Raw genomic sequence first — 21,433 nt, forward strand, 5'->3', positions numbered from 1 at the left:
AAAGGGTGGTTTTTATGAGCCTCAAAATATGGGTGGGTACAGGGTGCTGGGGCAGAAGCTCAGAATAAATAACCAGGTGGGAGAGATGGGTAGTGAAAAACAGCTCATGTGAATGCAGTGTCTGGCTCTGCCCCTCTCCCTTTGGGTCCAGCTGAGCATTTCTAAAGCTGGAGTTGAGGAAAATCAACCTGCAGGGATGTGCCAAGTGATGCTGAGCTCTGTGAGCTTGTGTTGTGAGTGCATCACTCTGAGCTGTGTGAAGCAAATCTAAAATTTCCTCAGGGGTCAGATAAAAACCAGGATCCTTTCACATTAGGAAGAGGCAGCAGTGCTGATTTTTCAGGGGAAATATGTGATAAATAGGGAAGTGAGTGATGTCTCTCCAATAATCCTCTATTTCCCAGCCAGACAGCCTCTTTCCCCTCCAACTGTGCCTTCCACCCACTCCCTCCAGAGAGCTTCACTTTCCAGCTCCTTCTTCCACTTGTCCTGCTCCCTCCTGCAGCTCCTTCGTGGGGCTTGTGCTCCATTTCCTTCATTTAAATCACATCAATTCCCCCTATTTTTGCTGCAGTAGCAGAACTAAGAGCAAAAGCTGACAAAGATGGCATGCAGGGGAGGGGAGGATAAAATAGCTGGGCATTTTGCCATGCTCCAGGGTCACCTGGGATGGATGAGAAGGATTTCATGGCCTCTGAGCATCCAGATATACCTGCTGTTATTGCAGCAGCAGGTTGAAATACCATCTCAGGTGTCATTTGCTCAGGCTGACCGAGAGAACTGGCTGTTTGCATGGCTGGGGGTGTTTTTCACTGGGAAATGTTTATAGTTTTTATCTTTCAAGGTAATTCCCCCTTTAGTTCCAATCACAACACACTTTTGTTTAAGCAAGGTTTTTCTGGCTCTCTGGCCAAGAAATGCATCTGTTAGCAATCTTTTTGGATTTTAAAGTGAAGCTTTTCAAACAATGAACCAGCTGACTACCAAAGGCATCTGGTCATGCTGTATTTGCTTATGGGGAGCATAATTTTTAAACCCTGGGAAAAGTGTATGAGGGCACGTGTGTGTTTGTGGAGGAGAGGGTATAGGAAGTGTTAGCATATGGAAAACCAGAGCAGGCTGGGCTGGGCTGGTTCAGACCCTGAGAGCTCAGCTTGGGGAGAGGCTGATGAAATTCCAGCCCTTTGCAGTTCAGCTCCATGGGGAAGCAGCTTTGTTGAATCATTTAGGGGCTGTTCCAGGGATACCTGGAGGGATGAGGGGTGTGTGGTGGGCTCAAACCTGCACCAGCACACCCCTGGCAAAGGCTGGGCCATGCTGGTGGAGCTGAGCTGGGTTTAAACATCTCTTACAGGCTGCAGACCCCTTGGATTTAAAACCCATCCATGCCACAGCCTGCTTCCTCTCTGACCTTGCAAACAGCATCCAAGAGCATCATCCAGAGCAGTCAGGGAGGGAGGGGCTGCCAAAATGCAGTGAGCTGCCAGCTGCTGCCAGCTTTGCCTTGCTCTGCTGTTATGGAGCAGCAAGGAGGGGTGGGGAACACTGCAGGATAAGTTATCTCAGGACAATGTGTAAAAATGAAGTGGGTGTTTCTGTTTTTGCAGCTGGTGCCAATTGAAGAGGGTTATTTTAATCCCTTCCTGTGACTTTCCTGGGACAGCCTTGGCAGGTGGTGCCAAGAGGGAGGTGAACTACCAGAATCACAGAATTGTTGAGGATGGAAAGACCTCTGAGATCATTGAATCCAGCCATTAACCCAGTGCTGCCATGTCCACCCTTAAACCATGGCCCCAAGTGCCACATCCACATGGGATTTGAGTGCTTCAGGGATGGTGATTGCACCACTCCCTGGGCAGCCTGTTCCAGTGCCTGACCACATTTTCAGTGAAGACATTTTTACTAATATCCAATGTAAGCCTCCTGAGGCACAACCTGAGGCCATTTCCTTTTGTGCTGTCCCTTGCTGCCTTGGAGAAAAGCCACGGCTGTTGTCACTGAGGGGCTCTTTGGGGCTGGCTGCTGTGACCCAGCCCTTTCCTTCCACCCTTGTAGGATGTAGCTTGGTGTGTTGGATGTCAGGTGGGTGGGGAACTCAGCCAGCCACCATCAGTCATCCCAAAGCAGCTCCAGATCCAGTTATCCCAAAGCCCCTCCATGGGCTGTGAGTGTAGGGAGGCAGGCTGCTGCATCAGGTGTGGCATCACCTGCAGACTGAGCATCTAAAGGGTCTTGCCAGAAGTTCAGGAAGCAAAGCAGGTGTGACAAAGCACTGAGGAGCATCACAGGTGTCTTTTTATCCCCATGGGGAATGCTGTGAGGCTGCACTGTCTCAGCAGCTGCATTCCTGCAGGTCAGAGCAGCAGGAGCTTGTGGGGTTGCTCCTTCCAGGTGCTAATAGGCTGAGACCAGCCTTGAAATTGCTTTGAGCCACCACTGGCTGAGCCCCCATCCCCTCTGTGCAGTGGTCATTGGGAAGAGAAGGAATTCTGGCTGTGGAGCTGCTGGTGCTCCAAAGAGAGGCACAAAGGCTGGGGAAGTGTCAGACTCGTTACCAAGACATGACAGGGCTGGGGAGTGTGGGATCTCCCTGGGAAGAGCCAAGGGATGGCTGGAGCTGGCACATTGGTGACCTTCACTTGAGAAAACTCCTGCTAATGAGGCACCAGGACTGGGCACTGCTTTCCCTGCAGTGCTGAGGAGGGGATGGAGCTCGTTTATCAGGTTCACATCACAGCACCCCCTGCCACTGCCACCATGGAACAGAGCAGTGCCTGGCAGCATCCCTCAGCCCCATGCACAGGACAAGGGACAGCAGAGCCTGTGACATGAGAGGGTGACATGTGACACCAGGGATTTGTGGTTTTGGCAGGTCCCTAGAAAGAAGAAGTAGGTGAGGGGAGCAGGTGGAACAAAGCAGGGATGGAGCAAGGTCTGCCCTTGTCTGCACAGCTTTGCCATGTCTTAACTTTTGCAGCTGAGCACGTGTGGTGACACACTGGGGCCTGGAGGACAGTGGGGGATGCTGATGTGCAATTAAATCCATCAGTGTGTCTCTAACAGAGCAGCTCAGTCTGGGTTCCTGCCCTCACATCAGCCCTCACTTCTTTGCTGCTTTGCAGCACACACAGCAAAGACTCAGCCCAGAGAATCAAACTGGGAGATGCTCAGTGATGCAGTGGAACATCCTGGGGATGCTCACATTGGACGTGCTCAGCTCTGTGTCTGGGCATCCCTCCCCAAAGGCAGGCTGCAAAACCCACATCCCCAAAACCCTCCCTGCGTGCTGGGAAACCATTTTACACACTCAGCCTTTCAAACCCTGGTGCTGGAGATGTTCCTCCCTCCTCCTGGCGCTGAGCAGAGCCTTGTGACTCACTTCCCTCCGGGCTGTCGCTTTGTCAGGAGATTTCTTTACCACCAGGACTACACCAAAGGACACTTATCAGTGTGCTGTAGACCATTAGCCCCAGTAATTACCACTGAGCAACATCCTGCAGCGAGCTGAGGGGAGGGAAGCCCCTGCCCTGATCTTTGCCTGCTGTATTGTGCAGTCCCCCTTTGCCTGGGAAGCTGCTTTGGACGAGCCTGCCCAGCTGCTCATCGGAATTAATGAGGTTCTGCTGCACTTAATTGAGAGTGCTCTCTAAATTGGGGGTTTCAGGGAGGAAATGCAAGAGCCCGAGGGAGCCGAGCAAAGGGAAATATTTATAATGCAGCACGTTAATTATAAATGAGCAGTTTAGCCAGTTTTGTTGTTCAGCCTCCCCTCCACCCCCTGGAGACCTTTATTTGCTCCACCGCTTCTTTTCAACCCTAAATGAGCAGCAGGTCCACATCCCTGCCTGCCTCCCAGGTGTTCCCAGCACGTGGGAAGGGGCTGCATGGGGCTGACCCAGCCCTGCTGCTTTCCCTCCCCATTCCTCAGCATGGCTCTCACTCCCTGCCCTGCTCTCCTGGCTGGGCACATCTGGGCACATCTGCTGCTGTGCTGGGTGGGGACCTTGCCACCCTTCCCAGCTGGTGTCTCTGGTAACCAAGGGCTGGGGAGTGTGAGATATCCCTGGGAAGAGCCAAGGGATGGCTGGAGCTGGCACATTGGTGACCTTCACTTGAGAAAACTCCTGCTGATGAGGCACCAGGACTGGGCACTGCTTTCCCTGCAGTGCTGAGGAGGGGATGGAGCTCATTTATCAGGTTCACATCACAGCACCCCCTGCCACTGCCTGCCTGGGAGAGATGCTCCTCATAAGAGGGGCTGTGGCAAAGACCTCCTCTGACACCTCCAGGAGGTGACAGGACCACGTTCACGGCACTGTGAGTGTCCCAGCCCTGCTGTCCCATGCTGGACAGCTGGGAAAATCAGAATGGCCACAGGCTTTGTGCAGAGCCTTCCCTGGCAGGGCACAGGCACTCAGAGGAGGGGTTGGCACAAGTGCCAGGGCTCAGCTGAGGAGCTGAAAACCCCAATGGCCATGTCAGACAGAACTGACACCGAGCAGACAGGTGGCCTGAGCCTCAGCCCAGCTGCTTGCCACCTCTGAGGGACTGTGGGGTCAGGAAAAGTGGTACAGCAAAGGTTTCCAGGCCTCTTGGTGCTCTCAAACTTGTTTTGGAGCCAGGCACAATGAAAAGAAGGGTCAGGTCTGGAGGGACAGACTGTTCTGCCCAGGGGCAAACTGAATGTCATCCAAATTACCTGTCCTTGACTCCTCCTGTCCTCATCTTGGCACGCTGCAGCCTGGGAAGTTTGGATGCACAAATGTTTTCCACATACACCTCTTGAGCCACAGTAAATATTTGGGACTGTGCTGCTCTGCTCACTGGAAGCACAGCCCTGGGGGCAGAGGGGACGTGGTCCAGCTCCCACCATCACAGGGGTTTGTGGTGTGGGAGGAGGTTTACAAACATCTCTTAAAGTTAGGGAAGGGGCAGAGCCATGCAGCAGGTCAGGCTGTGATCAGAAGATGGTTACCAATGGAAAATGTTTGGGATTTGTGCAGTATTTGTTGACTCCAGCTTAGAACTGTGTGGCATTTCTGCTGTGAAATCCTCCTCTCCTTTGGATATATATGTCTTTAGGAAAATAAAGTGGGGGAAAAGGTTAATTATGAAGTATTCCCTAAAATTCTGCCTACTTACTCCCTGCAGCCCCTGGGAATGTGCAGCATTAGTTACCTGAGCTGGGCTCAGGGCTCCTTCAATCATGTCCTACAAGAAGAAAGTAGATCCTGAAAACCCCTGGTGAGCCCTGACAGATGCAGGGCACTGTGGACCAGGATGGCCAAAGGAGGCTCTACATCATTCAGTGTCACAGATCATGGGCCCAGGGGTGACATCCTTCAAGAGGTGACATTGCCAGATACATGTTCCCTCCCAGTGACTTTGGAAGTCCCCAGAGGAGCTGCTGTGCCTGGAGTCTCTCTTAGGATGTTGATAAGTCATGGTTCTGCTCCAGGAGTGCAGCCTAGATCATGTCACATTTAAACACTCTTCATTACTTATAAACATTTTTCCCCCTGAGCATATTCAAGGCTGTGCAGCCAGAGCTTCAAGGGGCTGTAGAGTTGAAACAAGAGAGATTTGGATGTAAAATTTCTGTGTAGTTTCCCTGAAGCTGATAATCACAAGACTGATGCAGTATCAGTGGGGCAGTGTTTGGTTATAGGCAGGTGGTGTAATTTTATTTATGGCAGTTCAATAAACCAGCTAATGTTCCCATAGCTGGGTAAACTCAGAATACAGAAAGTCACACTTAAATTAACATAAAGTAATGTAAGAGCTCAGGGCTGCTTCAGAAGTGGTTGATCATGAAGGGCAGAGGATGTTAATACTATTTCTACTCATCTGGCTTTGTTTCACTCTTTTTGTCCCCTTCCAGGACCAGGAAGAAAATAAAGGAGCCACCAGCTGGCCGGAGTTCTACATCGATCAGCTGAACTCAATGGCTGCTGTGAGTATTCCCCAGAGCTCTGGTGCCTCTGAACCCCGAGAGGGACAGCAGCAGGGTGGGGACAGTCTGGCAGCATTGTGCCTGAGAGGGGACAGCTGTTAACAGAGGCAGTGTCATTGTTAGACCAACAGGTACAGCTGCAGAACGGAGATGTTCCTGCAGCACCTGGGGCATTCTGTGCACAGAGCCATGGATGGGGTTTGGTGGGAAGGGACCTTACAGAACATCCAGTTCCACCCCACTTCCACCAGCCCAGGTTGCTCCAAGCCCCATCCAGCCTGGCCTTGAGCACTTCCAGGGATGGGGCAGCAGGGGCTGTGAGCCAGGAGGGAGTGTGCTGCTTCCCTGTGGGAAAGGCAGGAACACCCAGTGCTGGCCACAGGCTGCCAGCCAGGCAGAGCCCTGAGCCTGAGCAGAGCCTGTGATCAAAGCCTGCCAGATGCCTGGAGGGTGGCTTTGATCTCCCTGACGTGCTGCTGAAGAGGAGCTGGGTTAAATGGAGGGGTCAGCACAGCTCCTCGTATCTGCTGGGACCCTTTCTCTCTGCTTTGGATTAGCCTCAGCTGGGGCTGGCAGGGCTCACCCTGACACCTCTGGGGGCCCAGCACTGCTGGGTGGTGCAGGGGAGCTGCTTGAGCTGTGGCTGTGCCTCATGCATGCCCAGGGAGCAGCCAGCCCTGGTGCAAGAGTCAAATCCCAGCCCCAGCAAAATCCAGTGTGGGAGATGCATCCTGTGCACATCTCCAGCTGAGATTCACACTGAGGACTGCACTTGGCAGTGACACCATCCCCATGGCCTGCTCTGGATGAGCTCCAATAGCCTCATCTCTTTTTGGATGTCTTTTTTTATATTGTGGTGCCCAAAACTGCCCCCAGGGCTCAAGGTGAGGCTGCACCAGTGCAGAACAGAACAGGAACTGTGTGGGGGCTTGGAGACAGTGCCTTCATCCCTCTGTCCCCATCCAGCTGTCTCCTTGCACACCATGCAGTGGTTTTCCTCACTGCTCCTGTTCCCAAGCTCTGTGAGTGCCAAAAGGATTCTGGACATCCAGGATGGGTGTAGGATCCCCATGGGTGCTGGGCACTGCCACTCCTCAGGCACACAGAGAGGTTCCCTTCCTGATTTCTGCCTTCCTGCTTTCACAGAGAAAATCTCTGATTGCCTTGGAAAAAGAAGACGAGGAGGAGAGGAATAAAACAATCGAAAGTTTGAAGACTGCACTGCGGACAAAACCAATGAGGCAATTCCCTTCCCTTTGCTGGCTTTATTGCTGTGGTTGTGGCTTTGGATTTGAGCTCTCTGGCAGAGCAGGGGGTTAAATGGGAATATAAATGGGAGCTGTACAGGGTGAGGGAGGCAAGGACTCTGAAGCACTAATTGCTTCTTTTTTTGTTTCACCAGCTGCTTTTTTTGTGTCATTCTGTTCCTTTATCTTGGTCCTTTTAGTGGCCAAGAGCCACTAGGATCTCCCTGTCTGTTCAGGCAAATCAGGCAATTTTTTTTTTTATTTCTCCAAATTTTCCTTTGTACTGAACATAAGGCAAAAATTCCTTAAAGATTGATTTTTTTTTTCAAGAAAACAATTTTAATTGGTCAGATAGGCCCTTTTTTCAACTTCAACTCTTCTAGCACTTTATAAGGGAATAAACTCACATGAATCTTCAGGCTTTTACGAAATGGGAAAATATTTTTGATGGGGAGGATAAGTGAAGGCTGGGACTCCTGAATGTCTATAGCTTTTCCTAATTTCATTTTCTCTGGACTCTGCATGCACACTTTTGCAACATTTAAGGCTGACATCTTCTGATGGGAATACATTCCACTAGGAAATAAATGCCTGACCTGTTTTGGTTATGGGAGAAACAAATTTACTATTGCTTGCAAATACCTTTCCCTCTTGTACTTGAGGTGATGGTAGACATTCCCAGGGTCCAGGGTGAGCACCTGATTTCTGTGACACCTGCACCTTGTTGCTGCTGGCCCCTGCAGTGAGCAGGGCTGGTGGCCAGCCATGAAACTTTACAGAGTGGAGTTTGAGTGTTTTTTGGGGGATGCAGTAGGCTCCATAGAAAATTTTACCTGCTGCACCTATTTGTGCACCCAGGGAAGTGAACACCAACTTTCCTATTGACTTTGGCTGGAAGAAGAGCAAGCTTTGAAGCAGAGAAGAGAGTTTTCCCCAAGCCTGCAATTACCCCTTTTGTTGCTGCCCATCAGCACGGCTTGTTTAGAATTAAAATCATCCCAGTGCTGGGATGTTCTTGGCTCGTTTGCTTTCCCAGCCCAAGCCTTTTGCCAAACCAGAGGACACCAGCCTGGATGGGCATGGGGGCCCTGAAGTGCCTCAGCAGTGTGCAGTGTTTGTGTGCCTGGGGCACTGCCCTGTGTTTGCTGTCTGCTTTCTGTTCAGTGCTATTGTAAATCAAGGTAGAAATCAGAAATCCCTTAAAACTGGGGAGCTGTTCTGAGGGAGGAGAAGAATGTGGATGGTGAGGCAGGAGAGGTAGCAGAGGGTAGAAAGGCTGACACTGAGGTGTTTGCAGCTGAGGAGGAGGGGATTTCAAGGCTTGGGATCTTCTTCCAGTTCAAAACTGGTCTCAAGACCCAGCTTGGTATTTTTTACAGTGTGACTGCAAACTTCCAGCCTCCATCCTGAGATTTGTGTTGATGGCTGGGTGAGCTGGTTCTCTTTGAAATGTCCTCACTCTGAAGAACCTTGTACAGGTGATGCCTGGCTGCCTATGCCACCAGCCACCAATTAAATTGATTTTTACAGCCCTATCCCTGTGTCTGGGCCACAGGACCCTTCAGGCTTTCTGGTATCCATGAAAAAGCATACAGGAAGATTCTAGGTTTACATCAACAAGTTAGATCTGTTTGAGGGTAAAAGGGACATTTTTGTTTTAAAGTGAAAACCCTTTTTCTGTCAGGTTTGTGACCCGGTTCATCGACCTGGACGGCTTATCATGTATCCTCAACTTTCTCAAAAGCATGGACTATGAGACAGCAGAGTCTCGAATACATACCTCGCTCATTGGATGTATAAAAGCACTAATGAACAACTCCCTGGGCAGGGCCCACGTCCTGGCCCACCTGGAGAGCATTAATGTAATCGCTCAGAGTCTGAGCACAGAGAATATTAAGACAAAGGTGGCAGTGCTGGAAATCATGGGCGCCGTGTGCCTGGTTCCCGGGGGCCACAAGAAGGTACTGGAGGCCATGCTGCACTACCAGAAATATGCCAGTGAAAGGACTCGTTTTCAGGTAGGTGGGACTCCACTCAGCCCTTGAAATTCGGCATTCCTGTCCCTTTCTCCTCCTGAATTTTTAATTCACCTTGCAAATGTTTTGTTATGGCTGAAAAATCTAACCGTGTCTGATGGGATCAGCAGCTGAGTGAAGAGGGAGGAAAAAGTTTTTTAAGGTGACACACACAAAAAAAATAAAAGAAGCAGCCTTGTGCAGGGTGACTGAGATCACAGCTGTGCAGGCTGCAGCATCCTGGATGGGCTGGTGCTGGCCCAGATGGGTGCTGGGTGGCCAGCAGCCGATGGTGCATCACGAGGAGTTGTTCCTGCCTGTGTTCCCTGGCTGTGTGGGCAGCACTGGGGCTGCCACAGGGCATTTAGCTGACACCCTGTGTTTGGCAGACGCTGATCAACGACTTGGACAAGAGCACGGGCCGGTACCGGGATGAAGTGAGCCTCAAGACAGCCATCATGTCCTTCATCAACGCCGTGCTGAGCCAGGGGGCAGGCGTGGTGAGCTCGGGGACTGGGAGCCTTGGGGTGTGCTTGGGGTGCTGTTATTGCAGTGAACTTGCTGAGGATGTGCACCTGGCTGTGCTGAGCCCACAACTGTCCCTTGCAGGAAAGCCTGGATTTCAGACTCCATCTGAGATACGAATTCCTCATGCTCGGCATCCAGCCGGTCATTGATAAGCTAAGACAACACGAAAATTCTACCCTGGACCGGTGAGTAGGGACCCCAGCACACCTGTGATTTTTGTCTGTGCCCTTGTTTTGGGTGTTGGCCTTTGGGGGAATCACATGGCTCTGGAGTCACACCTCTTAGAGAAATTCCTTGCTGTCTCTAGAGGGAGAAAAAAATTCCAGCATGGTTTTGCTGCATTCTGATGATGTAGGGTTGAGCTGGGGAGGATGTGATGTGAATATCAGGGGTTCAGGGGATGCTGTCAGCCCTCATCCACCTCTTCTCATCCCAAAAGGCTCCTTGAACATCCTGCAATGACTAGGAAGGCAAGGCTGAAGGTCCAGTTGGTGTTTCAAGCCCTCACAGTGTCTGGTCCACTGACAGACCAGCTGCCTGTAATTTATTAATTACCACATTTGTACCTGCTTTTAACAGGTTGTTCTGGGTTTTTTTTTTTTCCCTTTCTTTCTTCAGGCACTTAGATTTCTTTGAAATGCTTAGAAATGAAGATGAACTGGAGTTTGCCAAAAGATTTGAGCTGGTGAGTACAAATGCTGCTGATACAGACACTCAGTGTCACAGTTAGTTTTAAAAACACTTGTGTGCCCTGGGATAAAGAGTGGTCTTCTGGATAAAACATGGAGCTTGGAAATCTTTCCTGTTGCCCTGCTCTTTTGCAACATCTGTCCTAGAGCCTGCTTTAGCCCTTTTGTCCTCTGGCTGCCCAGCAGTTTGCCCCTCACAGGGCAGTGGGGCTGGTTGGTTTGTCAGTGTTGGGTGGGGGTCACTCGTGGGCTCTGGAGCTGGGGGAGCAGGCAATGCTGTTGTGGGTGCAGTGGCCTGACCTTGCCTGGCTCCTGCCCACAGGTCCACATTGACACCAAAAGTGCAACGCAGATGTTTGAGCTGACGAGGAAGAGGCTGACGCACAGCGAGGCGTACCCGCACTTTATGTCCATCCTGCACCACTGTCTCCAGATGCCTTGTGAGTGCCAGGACAGCCAGGAAACCCTGCTGGAGGCTGGGCACCCCCTTTGCTCACATCAGTCTCTCCCCTTCCTTCCCTGCAGATAAAAGAAGTGGCAACACTGTCCAGTACTGGCTGCTGCTCGACAGGATCGTGCAGCAGATCGTCATCCAGAGTGACAAAGGGCAGGACCCCGACGCCACTCCCCTGGAAAACTTCAACATTAAAAACGTTGTGCGAATGTGAGTGCTCCAGTGTCCCTGTTGGTGACCCATCACTGTCACACAGTGATGTTCCTGCTCCTCACTGGACATAAACCAGCATCCCTGGAGCTGCTGTCCTCACAGGGCTCGCTCACCCCACCTTAACAATGAGGCCCATCCTTTCTGTTTGGCACTTGCAAGCAGTAGTTGAGATTTAGGAGTTTTTGTGAGTTCCCTGATAAGTTTTGCGTAACCCTGCTGAGGGGAGACACAGCAGAGCTGTTAAGTTTCCCAATTTTGGAGCCTTAAATCCCACTTCTTTAGTCATGTTCCTTGCTGGTGATAGTCTCCTATTATCTCACATCTCCTTTCCTTTTAGGTTAGTCAATGAAAATGAAGTGAAACAGTGGAAAGAGCAAGCAGAGAAAATGAGAAAAGGTGAGTGATGGAGAAATAGACAGTGTCAACTCTAACCTTGGCTAAACAGTTAACATACACATGTTTGTATGTTTATTTATACATGTATCTGCAGGCTTTATTGAAGGGCTGAGGTAGAATCATGCCACGGGGCTGACATGGAAAATGGGCAAAGCAAATAATATTTTTTCATGGACAGGCTCCAGATGGGGTAATAAGGCACAGCACAGGCTCCTTTTGTCAGCTGCAGCCTCTCTGCCAGGGCAGTGTGGAGTTTAGCCCCCCATGGGCTGCTGCTGGCAAAAAGGAGTGTTTGTCACCCAAAAGTGGTCTCCTGGGGCTGTTGCAGAGCACACAGAGCTTCAGCAGAAGCTGGAGAAGAAGGAGCGGGAGTGTGACGCCAAGGCCCAGGAGAAGGAGGAGATGATGCAGACGCTGAACAAGATGAAGGAGAAGCTGGAGAAGGAGTCCAGTGAGCACAAGCAGGTCAAGCAGCAAGTGGCAGATCTGACAGCACAGCTCCACGAGATGAGCAGGGTGAGAGCTCAAACCTGCTCCCTGTTGAGGGCTCAGTCCCTACCCCCCTGCAGGTGGGGTGAGTTCAGGAGGCTGAGCTGCATCAGCTCAGATGGGAGACTGAGAAAGAGGCTTGTTGGAAGAGCCACCCAGGTGTGTGTCCCTAATGATGGGCTGATTCTGCCTCTCAGCTGCACTGAACTGCAGTCAGGAGTGTTGAAGTCTTTGAATGCTTCCTTTGTTCCCAAAATTTTAACCAAATTAATTAAAAATCAGAATGGGGGTGTTTGTTAAGTGGTATCCTCCAGCTCCATATGACCAGTCCCCATTCCTCTTTCTCTCCCAGAGGGCGATCTGTGCTGCCAGTCCTGGAGGACCTCCCATGCCACCAGGAGCACCTGGTGGCCCTTCACCTTCTCCAACTCCTGGCTCTCTTCTTCCCCCTCCACCACCCCCACCACTCCCAGGGGTTTGCCCCCCACCACCTCCCCCACCACCTCCTCCAGGTGGTCCCCCACCTCCCCCTGGCCCCCCACCCCTGGGTGGGATGGTGCCTCCCCCTGGACCACCTCTGGGCATGGCCTTCAAGAAGAAGAGCATCCCCCAGCCAACAAACGCCCTCAAGTCTTTCAACTGGTCCAAGCTTCCAGAGGTAAGCTGGGAAATAATTTGGGCAGTGAGACTGGAGGTGCTGGATGGTGATGTAAGGGCAATGGGCAGGAGACCCCCAACCTGCAATGCTCCCCCTGTCTTGCAGAACAAGCTGGCAGGCACTGTGTGGACCAACATAGATGACACAAAAGTGTTCAAAATCCTGGACCTTGAAGACCTGGAAAGGACATTCTCTGCCTACCAAAGACAGCAGGTAACAGCTGGCCTGGAGTGGGCACACCTGGGCAAGGTGCTGCCGTTCTGGGATCATCTTTGGTGCCAAAACACATCTCCCATCATTGTTTCATACCAAAGCCATGTTTGCCAGATTGACTTCATCTGCTTTGTCCTCTCATTCATGTGCCAGAGCCTCTATGTTGAGGTGGCCTTTCATTGCCTGATTCACACCTGCCCACCTCCACCCTGAAGATGGATCACCAAAAAAAAACCCAAAAAATCACACACAAAAAAATATGAGACAGAGAATGTTATGAAAATAACCCCCAGATGTGGCCACAGTTGGGTAATATTTTTGGATTGCTCCATGTGTCTGTATTGGGTGGAAAATTTCTATCCCTCTCTGGCCAAGAAGGACTAAGTTTTGCCCACATCTACCATGGGTGGGTCTCTTCTTTTATTTTTGTAGTGAGCCAAGAGCAAAATGTGAGCTTTGAACAAATATCCCAGACCAAAATAATATCATTGCAGGCAAAAGTCTCCACTTTCTAATCTCCTGCTCAAGCGTTATAGCCCCAGTTTGGAAGGCATCAAAGCACATGAAGAAAATTAGACACATAGTTTACCCCAGGCAGGATGAAAATGGGCAAAAGCAATGAGTGTTTCAAGAAGGTAGGAGAAAAAGCAAGGAGAGAGGCTGAGAAAGGATGTTCACCTGCTGAACACCTGGCTGTGTTCCTGGAGGAGAGAGCACCTTGTCTCCTTCGTGCCAGGCTCAGTCAGAGGGATGGTGCAGGGAAGGAGTGGACCAAACCCATAAGCTCATTAGGCAGTGTGAGAGTTTAATCTGTTCCAGAGGCTAATTGAGGGAAAGATCAGGGTGGATTAGAGCAGGGCAAATATCAAGAGTAACCCACCAGAAGTACGTGCTGCCTGCCCCAGTGTTTTGGGAATAGGTGACCACAGCAATGTCTCTTCCCCCTGCATTTTTGGAACTTGACTCATGCCTGCTGGAGGGCACGTCTGAGGACAAGCAATGGAAATGGAAGAGGAGCAAGAATAGAAACCTGAGTGTCAGCAGGATGGTTTGCCCTCGGGCTTGCCTGTCCCAGCCCATGAGTCACCTGGTGTGATTCGGATTATTGCCAGGCAGGAATTTAAAAATAATTTGGCTTGGCTGAGGTCCGGCTGGGTGAGGTGGCTGGTTAGGTTTGGGGCCAGGAGGAACAGGGAGATGGTGCAAGGAGAGCTCATACCCCAGATGGGATGAGGACTAAAAGGAGCTGAATGTAGGAGCCAGGGACTGGCAGAAGATGCTGTGAGAACATCTGAAAGGCAGGAGGGAAAGAAAAGGCAAAGTCCCACCTGAGAGATGCTGCTGGGGCTGGAGCTGCCCTTGGGGACGTGATGCACAAGTTGCTTGTGGCTCATTTTGTGTGAGTGGAGCCATGGGACACATCTCCCTGGGCCTGAGGGATGTGGGTGTGTAGCTGGAAGTCCCCAGGGTGCTCCCAGCGTTATTCCCAGGATGGAGAGGGGGTGCAGGCTCTGCTGCACCAGAACAGTGCAGGCACCAGTGTGTGGGGTTAGATGTGCTCCATGAGGTCAGGTGAAGTGTTCCAGGCTGGATGGGGCTCTGAGCAGCCTGGTCCAGTGGAATGTTCCCTGCCCATGGCAGAGGGGTTGGACAGAGGATCTGTACAGTCCCTTCAGCCCAAGCCATTCTGTGGTTCTGTAGCACATGCAAACCATGGGGCACTGTGTGGGGGGCTGGGGGAGTGAACAGCCTGTCCCTGAGCACAGTGAACTCATAATGGTTTAATAACTCACAGCATTTTCAAGCTCTAGCAAAACTTGGTTTCTGTCACGAAGAAGAAGGGAGGGGCAAGGGTTTCTCCTCCCTGTTCCCTGTCTTGAGCCACTTGCTCAGTGATCATGCCTCTCACTTGTCCTGGTCACAATATCCACAGGACATGGAGATCAGGGGCTGCCTGTCTGCCCGTGCCCCCAGACAAACCAGGGCTCTGAAAGTGCATGCTCAGGTGGTGCATCCCTGTGGCCAGCACCCCAGCAGGATTAGGGACAGCAGGCAGAGGTGTGACAGAGCTCTCTGAGCCCCCCAGAGTGCTGCTGTGGGGTTGCCTGTGCTGGGATTTGTCTGGTTTTGTTGCCAGAGTGCCTGGGAATCCCTAAGTGCTGCACAGACCCGGGGCTTAACGATGTATTTAATTTTAAGCATCCCTTTAAATGTTTTTCCCACATCACAGGCTGGGATGTAAATGCAGGCTATTAAGTGAGCTCTGCAGCTTTTGGGAAAGGCCCTTTCCATGTGGGGAGGACAGGAGCCCTCTGGGCTTCCTGGGGCTCAGCCTGGGAGCATCCCTGCCTCACAGTGCTTGAAGCTGTTAGGAGAGCCTGTGTCCTCCCAGCTGAGGCTCTGCAGATGTCCCTGTCCCCAGAGAACATCTCAGCCCTGCAGCTGTACAGAAAACCAGCATTTACAGGAAAACCAACAGAGGATTTGGCTGTGGCATGAGAATTGGTAGAAACTGTGTGAGGGTGTGCATGTAGTGATGGAGAAAAGCAAGTTCAGGACAATCAGGGCTTGAACTACACAGGGGTTTGTGCCTTTGTCAGGGATGTCTTGAGAGTCCTCCTGGGGGTAGAGGCTGGGAGTGATGTTGATAAGTAGCAGTGACACAGGCAGGGCAGTCCTGGCAGGTCCTGCAGCGGTGAGTGATGTAAAAGAGTCAGGGCCAAGTGGAAAAAATATGTGTTGTTGAACCAGGGGCTTAGCAGTGAGCTGGGAAAGAATTCATCTCCCAAAAAAGGATGAAGGAAGTAAAGCCTCCAGCTCCTCTGTGCACGGAAGAGTGACCTGCACAGGGGCCAGGGGCAGCAGGGCTGGGAATTGTTTGTGAGGATGGTGACAGCACATTTAAAGCTGCTCCTCCTTACACCGTGCTGCAGCAGAGGCTGGATCATGGTTCCTGCGAGGGAAAGGGGCAGGGATGAGGCTGGTTTGAGGCAGAGAGGGAGAGTTTTTGTAATGAACCTTTTCTCTACCTTAATGCATGAGGAGCTCTTCTCTCCTAGAGTAGACACTGCAAAGAAAGCACCATGTCCTTCTGCCTCTCCAGCAGCCTGAGGCAAGTCTGAGCATTGTGGGGCAGCTCTGAGGGTTGAAGTGGAAGGGAGAGCTCCTAATTAAGGACCAGTTAAACAAAGATACCCACTGCAGGTTGTGTGTGTGCTTCTCCACAAAGGAGACTGCTGGGAAGAGATTGATTACTGAAACACTGATCCTTAGCCTTAGCTGAACCAGAGACTTCTAGCCACAAGATTCTTGATCAGCACAGCTCAGCAAGGGGATGAGGAAGGAAAACTCCTGAGTGTGTGTGTGTGCACTGTGTGTGGTGCCAGCTTTGCTGCACCTGCTTGCAGTCTGGTGAGGAGAGCCCAGCAGCACAGCCAGGTCTTGGGAGGGACATGGTGCTGGTGGGCACTGGGGTGGCACTTGGCCAGGCTGCCAAGCCCTGGAGAAGCAGGGAGGAGGAGGATGAGAGCTGGAGGGGAAGTGTGTTGCTGTAATGGTGAAGTTTTGCTGCAGCCAGATTTGCTCCAGGATGCGCCTCTCGTTATTTCCACTTAAAAGCCCTGTTTTTCCTGGCAGTCACGTTGGCATTTCAGTCCCTCAGATGTGCAAGAACCAGCAATTTTCCTCCTGGCACGGCAGGCTGAGCAGTGCTGTGCCTTTGGGCCAGCAGCAGGGCTTGGCCAGCATCCTCCCACCTCATCCCGTGTCCCCTCCTCACCTCTGTGCACAGTGTACCTCAGCCTGATCCATTCCTGGAGCCTCCTCTCCCATCAGCTCTCTCCTTCTGCACATCCTGGAACCCACATCTTCACCTGCATGCCTCTGGTTCAGCACTGGCACCTCCAGGTGCCTCCCTGTGCTGCCAACCCCCACCATGTTGCACGTTTCCCTTCTCTGTGCTTCAGTTCCCTCTGGTTTTGCTGAGATCACTGAACTGCATGTGTTTTTACTGCCTTTTTCCATGCTTCTGCTCTGGCTGTAGGACTTCTTTGTCAATGGTAGCTCCAGACAGGTAAGTGAGCACCTGCAGGAGTGTGATGTGGGCAGGGTGAGCATGGGCTGGGCACAGGGACACAGGGCATGTGAGGGGTTAATGTGTGACAGGTGGGGTTGAACCAGAGAGGTGCAGAATCAGAGAAGGAGCAGCTTGAAAGTTGATGCTGGGGAGGCTGGTAAGGCAGAACCCACCCTCTCTGCTGTCTGGCCTGAGGTCAAAGCCACTGTCTGAGGCCAGGAGCTGGATTTTAGATGCAGCTGTACACAGAGAAGCTCCTGCCCCTGAGCAGTTTTCATTTTCAAAGGATGGAAATAAACCTACGGGTTGAGGCTCTGCTTGCTCAGAGCAGCCAAGGCACAGAGAGGGGCAGCTGGTGCTGGTGACTTGGGGCTCATTTTCCATCACCTGCCTCTCTTCCCACTTCTCACATCTGTATGGTTTCTTCATTACAAGAAAATAAGTAAAAAAAAAGGTAATTTCAGTGCTCACTCTCGGCCCTTGCAGTGGCCATGTGCCAGGTCTCCTATGCTCATGGACATTTAGTGTGGATCTATAACGTTCAGGACCTTGCAGCTCCAGATTGTGTTCCTTCTAGAAGGATTGAATAGCCAGCTTTTAATTGATTAACCTTACTAAAATATGCAATATAGTAAATTAAAACCTGGGGCAGCATGAACTCCTCGGGCAGCCCTGCAAAGCTGCTGTTATGTAAATCTGCCCATTTGCCCACAACCACAATATTGTTCCTCATCTGAAGGTAAGGTGTTTAAGCCACTTAGGAGATACGGGTGCTTATGCCACACCAATTCCTGCTTTCAAATCCCTTCTTTTGGGAGGATTTCACTGACAAAGCTGCTGGTTGCTTTTGCAAGCCTGTGTTGGTTAGCTGGCTCGGGAGGACTGATGCATGAAGGGTGATCACAGCTGTTTGGAGCAGGGGTGAGGAACAGGAGCAATGCTGAGTGTGTGCAGCAGCCCATAATGAAATACTCCATGTGAGGGTTTAATGAAGTATCACAAGTATGTATGCTAAGAAAGCCCCCCTTTATTTATTCAGCAGCGCCCGTGTGTTTGCAGATTTTTAAATCTTCCCTGTCTGAGAAAATATTTACATTTCTAACCAGTGGCTTCAAAGCCAGCTCTGGTTTATGAAATGACTTACTGTGTTTGTTTACAGGCGAGGGGTTTCACCCGGGGTGACACTCCTGATTAATGGGGGCTGTGTATCACTGCTGTGTGCTGGGAGTACTGAATGTCCTTGCTGCTCCATGGCTCTTCTCCAGGCTTTTCTCCCTCTTGTTTTCTCGTAGAAGGAAGATGCTATCGATGACACTCTGAGTTCCCGGCACAAAGTCAAGGAGCTTTCAGTCATCGACGGCCGGAGAGCTCAGAACTGCAACATCCTCCTCTCCAGGTATGGCTGATGTTTGTGTCCTCTGGGGAGTGGGGGATGCTCAATACCCTGCCCTGGGCTGCCCTGAGTGTGCTGCTCATCCCTGGAGCAGGGGTTGATGACAGGAGCCGGTGCAGCAGGAGAGCCAGTGACACCTGAACCCAGCTATAGCCTTACATCCTCATGGTGGGGAGGCAATTAACTGGGCCATTAACTGGGCCACTAATTGGGTACATGGCAATTTGGTGTCCCTGGAAAGCCTCCCCCCCGAGGGGCTGAGTACCCAGTGAGCTTTCACAGGAGTGGAAGTGGGTTGATTTCACCTCTTATCTTTCTTTTTGGGTTTTGTTTGCTTTTTGCTGATGGTTGGAGAGGGTCTCTCTGGGCTGGGGAGCTGCTGGGTGTCAGGGAGCAGCAGTAATTCAGCCAGGACCTTGCTGCCCACATCTGAATTTTGGGAAGGCAATGTCCCCCTCTTACAGCTGCCCTGCTGCTCTGCCAGCCTCCCTCACACCCCTCACCAGGCAGGCTCAGCACTGCTATCAGCAACTTAATCTGATCTCCAAATAGCTGCCAAAATGGTAAAAATTATTTTGGCAAGATAAACCACCCCAATAAGGCTGAATACTGCCAAAGGGAAACCAGATTGTGGTGGTCTGAAAGGATGAGCCATCAGTGTAGCTACTTGGAAAAAAACACCCAAAGAGCAGCAAAAAATGTCATTTACTTCTGATTGACCCAGCAAACAAAAAAAAAAATAAAATCCAACATCAGTAAAATTTAAAAATATTCACTTTGCTCTCTGGAGGCCCAGAGGTTTCTGTGCCATCCAGGACTGGCTGGGATGTAGCAGCATCACTGGTGGTGTTGGGTTTGCAGCTGAATTCAGTGTTTTCCCAGACTGTGGGTTCTGTCTGGTTCTTCCAAGTGGAGATGGTGCCTTGTCTGGGCAGCCCAGCTGATTTCCTTCCCTAGAAAGCTTGGAGAGGCTGATGTCTGCAAAAAAAAACCCCTCTGGGTGGGTAACCCAGCCCCTGGTGCTTCTCCCAGAGGTGGTTGGCAGCCTGTGGGCAATGAGTGCCACAGGTTTTGGGGGTAAAACTGCCCTGGTTTTGGCTGGCTCTGCTCTAGGCTGCTTCTGGGGATTTTTGTGCTTCCTAGCAATCCAAATAAAAAAGGATGATGATGAAAGCAGAGTTTAAAGCAGCAGGCAAATGAGTATGTCTGTGGCAGGCAGCTATTAGCAAGTAAAACGATGGGATTTGGGGCACTGGCTGCTGCTCCCGGCACACGTGGGCTGAGCGCCGAGTGGGTTTAGGTGTGATTCAGCCAGAGCTTTAAGGGTGTATTGGGAAGTTAGGCACACAAATAGCTCCTTCAGTGGGAAGGGGAGAGACCCAAGCACTCAACTTCAAAGTCTTACTGAAGGTCTCAATTTCATCTCACCAGCAAACCTTTCTCTTCCAAGAAAGCAATGGCTGGAAACGAATTGCCAGTAAGTGATCCCACAAAAAGGGCAGGATGGAGGCTGCTGCCTGCCTGCCTTTCCCTAGGGCCAGTTCCTAGGGGAGAAGCAGGATCAGACTTGCCCTGCAAGGTGGTCCTCAGGCCTCTGTATGGCTTTTCCCAGGCCCATCCTCTTGCAGGGATGAGTTGCTTTGAAGTTGCAGTGACTTTGCTTCAGATGCTGCTTTGGAAATGGAGTTCATCCCATGGTACTCCCAGGAACACAGTTGAGCTTCCCTCCCCAAAATCTTTTTGGGTGATTTGATCACCTACAGAGGGGGTACAGGGATAAAGCCCAAGCATCCTTTTAGTACTCTCAGGTGCAGCTCCTGCATCTCCTTGAAGCCCTTTGGCCTCTGCCCACCCCAGCTGCCCATCCCAAAGCTGGGCAGAGCAGTGGCTCCCTGGTCCCAGTGTTCCAAAGGGATTGGTCTGGCAGCTGGGTTGCTGCTGTCCCACCTTGCATGGCCACCACGGGGCTGAGCAGACTCTGACATGCAGAAAGACTTTCAGGCTTGGCCCCTGATTTAGCCCAGACATTTGTGAGCTCACCAGGCATTGTCTGGCTCGCAGCATGGAAAGATTACAGCCAGTGAGATACTTTATCTCTCTCTCTAGATTTATTTTTTTGCCTGTTTCCCTTGCTTTGGGAGAAATTACTGCGCAGTGAGATCACTGGATTTTCCTCCAGCTTGTAATGCAGCACAAGAATATTTTTAACGCTTGCTTTTTTCTTCTGTTCTTTGGAGAACGCTTTGCTGATGTCAGTGCCTTACCGTGTCTCCCTCTGTGAACCCACCACGTCCCTGCTTTTGCTCCCTGTGTATGGCTGGGTATTTTTAGTCCTGCATTCTCCCAGATGCAAATCCACCCTTCGCTCCATCATTTTCCGGCTGTGCCGGCAGTGAATGGCTCGTTTGATTCCTCTCTCCCAGCGAGGCGACACGAGGCTTTTTTTAAAATTTTTTTTACATTTTTTTTTTCTCTCAAATGAATGTGGCTTTTCAGGGAGGGCGCGTCCCTTTCCCGGCGGAATTTGTTTTTCCCCTTCACACTTCCCCCGTCCCGCTCGGGCCGCGACAAAGCCGCGCCGCGCTCGCGGGGCTGCCGAGCTGTCACCTCGCATCGCCGGGCCGCTGCCTCTAAATCCCTGTGACAGCCAGTCCTGTGACCCCGCTCCTCCCAGACGGCTCGCCTTCGACAGCTGCTGCCAACAATGATAATTATTGTGGTTATAGATAAGCTTCTAGCTTTCACTGGCCCCTTTCCCATCAAATTGTCTGAGAAGCTGTTTTCTTCTGGCGCCCCGCGCTTGCTCTCTGCTGATGCAGGGGTAGGCTCTTGTTCTTGGCACTGGCTTGTGATGATTCCTGAGAAAAGTTTTGAGTGGTTTTTTTTTTCCCAACCTCTTTCTTTTTAAATGCATTTTTATTGTTGACTTTGCTTTTAATGAGTAAGGGCTTTAAAAAGTCACCCTCATCTTCCCCCGCCCTCCTGGAGATGATCGTGGTGCTTTTCTGGTGTTCACTATGGATGGAGAGTGGCTGCCTGCCCAGCCCCTTCTCCAGGACCATTTTTGCCCAGATCTAGCCAATGTCTGCTTTTCATCAGGGTGGAGGCCG

The 21,433-nt window shown here is 51.2% G+C and overlaps 1 protein-coding gene across 3 annotated transcripts in view; it reads left to right on the plus strand.

Annotated features, from left to right (window-relative positions):
* DAAM1 (dishevelled associated activator of morphogenesis 1) overlaps window positions 1-21,433 on the plus strand; it is an 88,329-nt gene that overhangs the window by 52,799 nt on the left and 14,097 nt on the right. For 2 of the 3 annotated variants that reach the window (XM_033062835.1, XM_033062836.2), the window contains 14 exons: window positions 5,882-5,953; window positions 7,100-7,194; window positions 8,885-9,218; window positions 9,605-9,715; window positions 9,825-9,928; window positions 10,362-10,428; window positions 10,755-10,872; window positions 10,958-11,096; window positions 11,437-11,495; window positions 11,824-12,011; window positions 12,337-12,642; window positions 12,748-12,855; window positions 16,898-16,927; window positions 18,223-18,326. In XM_033062835.1, the coding sequence (XP_032918726.1) occupies window positions 5,882-5,953; window positions 7,100-7,194; window positions 8,885-9,218; window positions 9,605-9,715; window positions 9,825-9,928; window positions 10,362-10,428; window positions 10,755-10,872; window positions 10,958-11,096; window positions 11,437-11,495; window positions 11,824-12,011; window positions 12,337-12,642; window positions 12,748-12,855; window positions 16,898-16,927; window positions 18,223-18,326 (1,835 nt within the window). The remainder of the gene's footprint in view (window positions 1-5,881; window positions 5,954-7,099; window positions 7,195-8,884; window positions 9,219-9,604; window positions 9,716-9,824; window positions 9,929-10,361; window positions 10,429-10,754; window positions 10,873-10,957; window positions 11,097-11,436; window positions 11,496-11,823; window positions 12,012-12,336; window positions 12,643-12,747; window positions 12,856-16,897; window positions 16,928-18,222; window positions 18,327-21,433) is intronic. The other variant, XM_033062837.1, reaches the window with a different exon arrangement.

This window comes from Catharus ustulatus, chromosome 6 (assembly GCF_009819885.2).
Source record: "Catharus ustulatus isolate bCatUst1 chromosome 6, bCatUst1.pri.v2, whole genome shotgun sequence".
In the NCBI taxonomy this organism is placed as follows: Eukaryota; Metazoa; Chordata; class Aves; order Passeriformes; family Turdidae; genus Catharus; species Catharus ustulatus.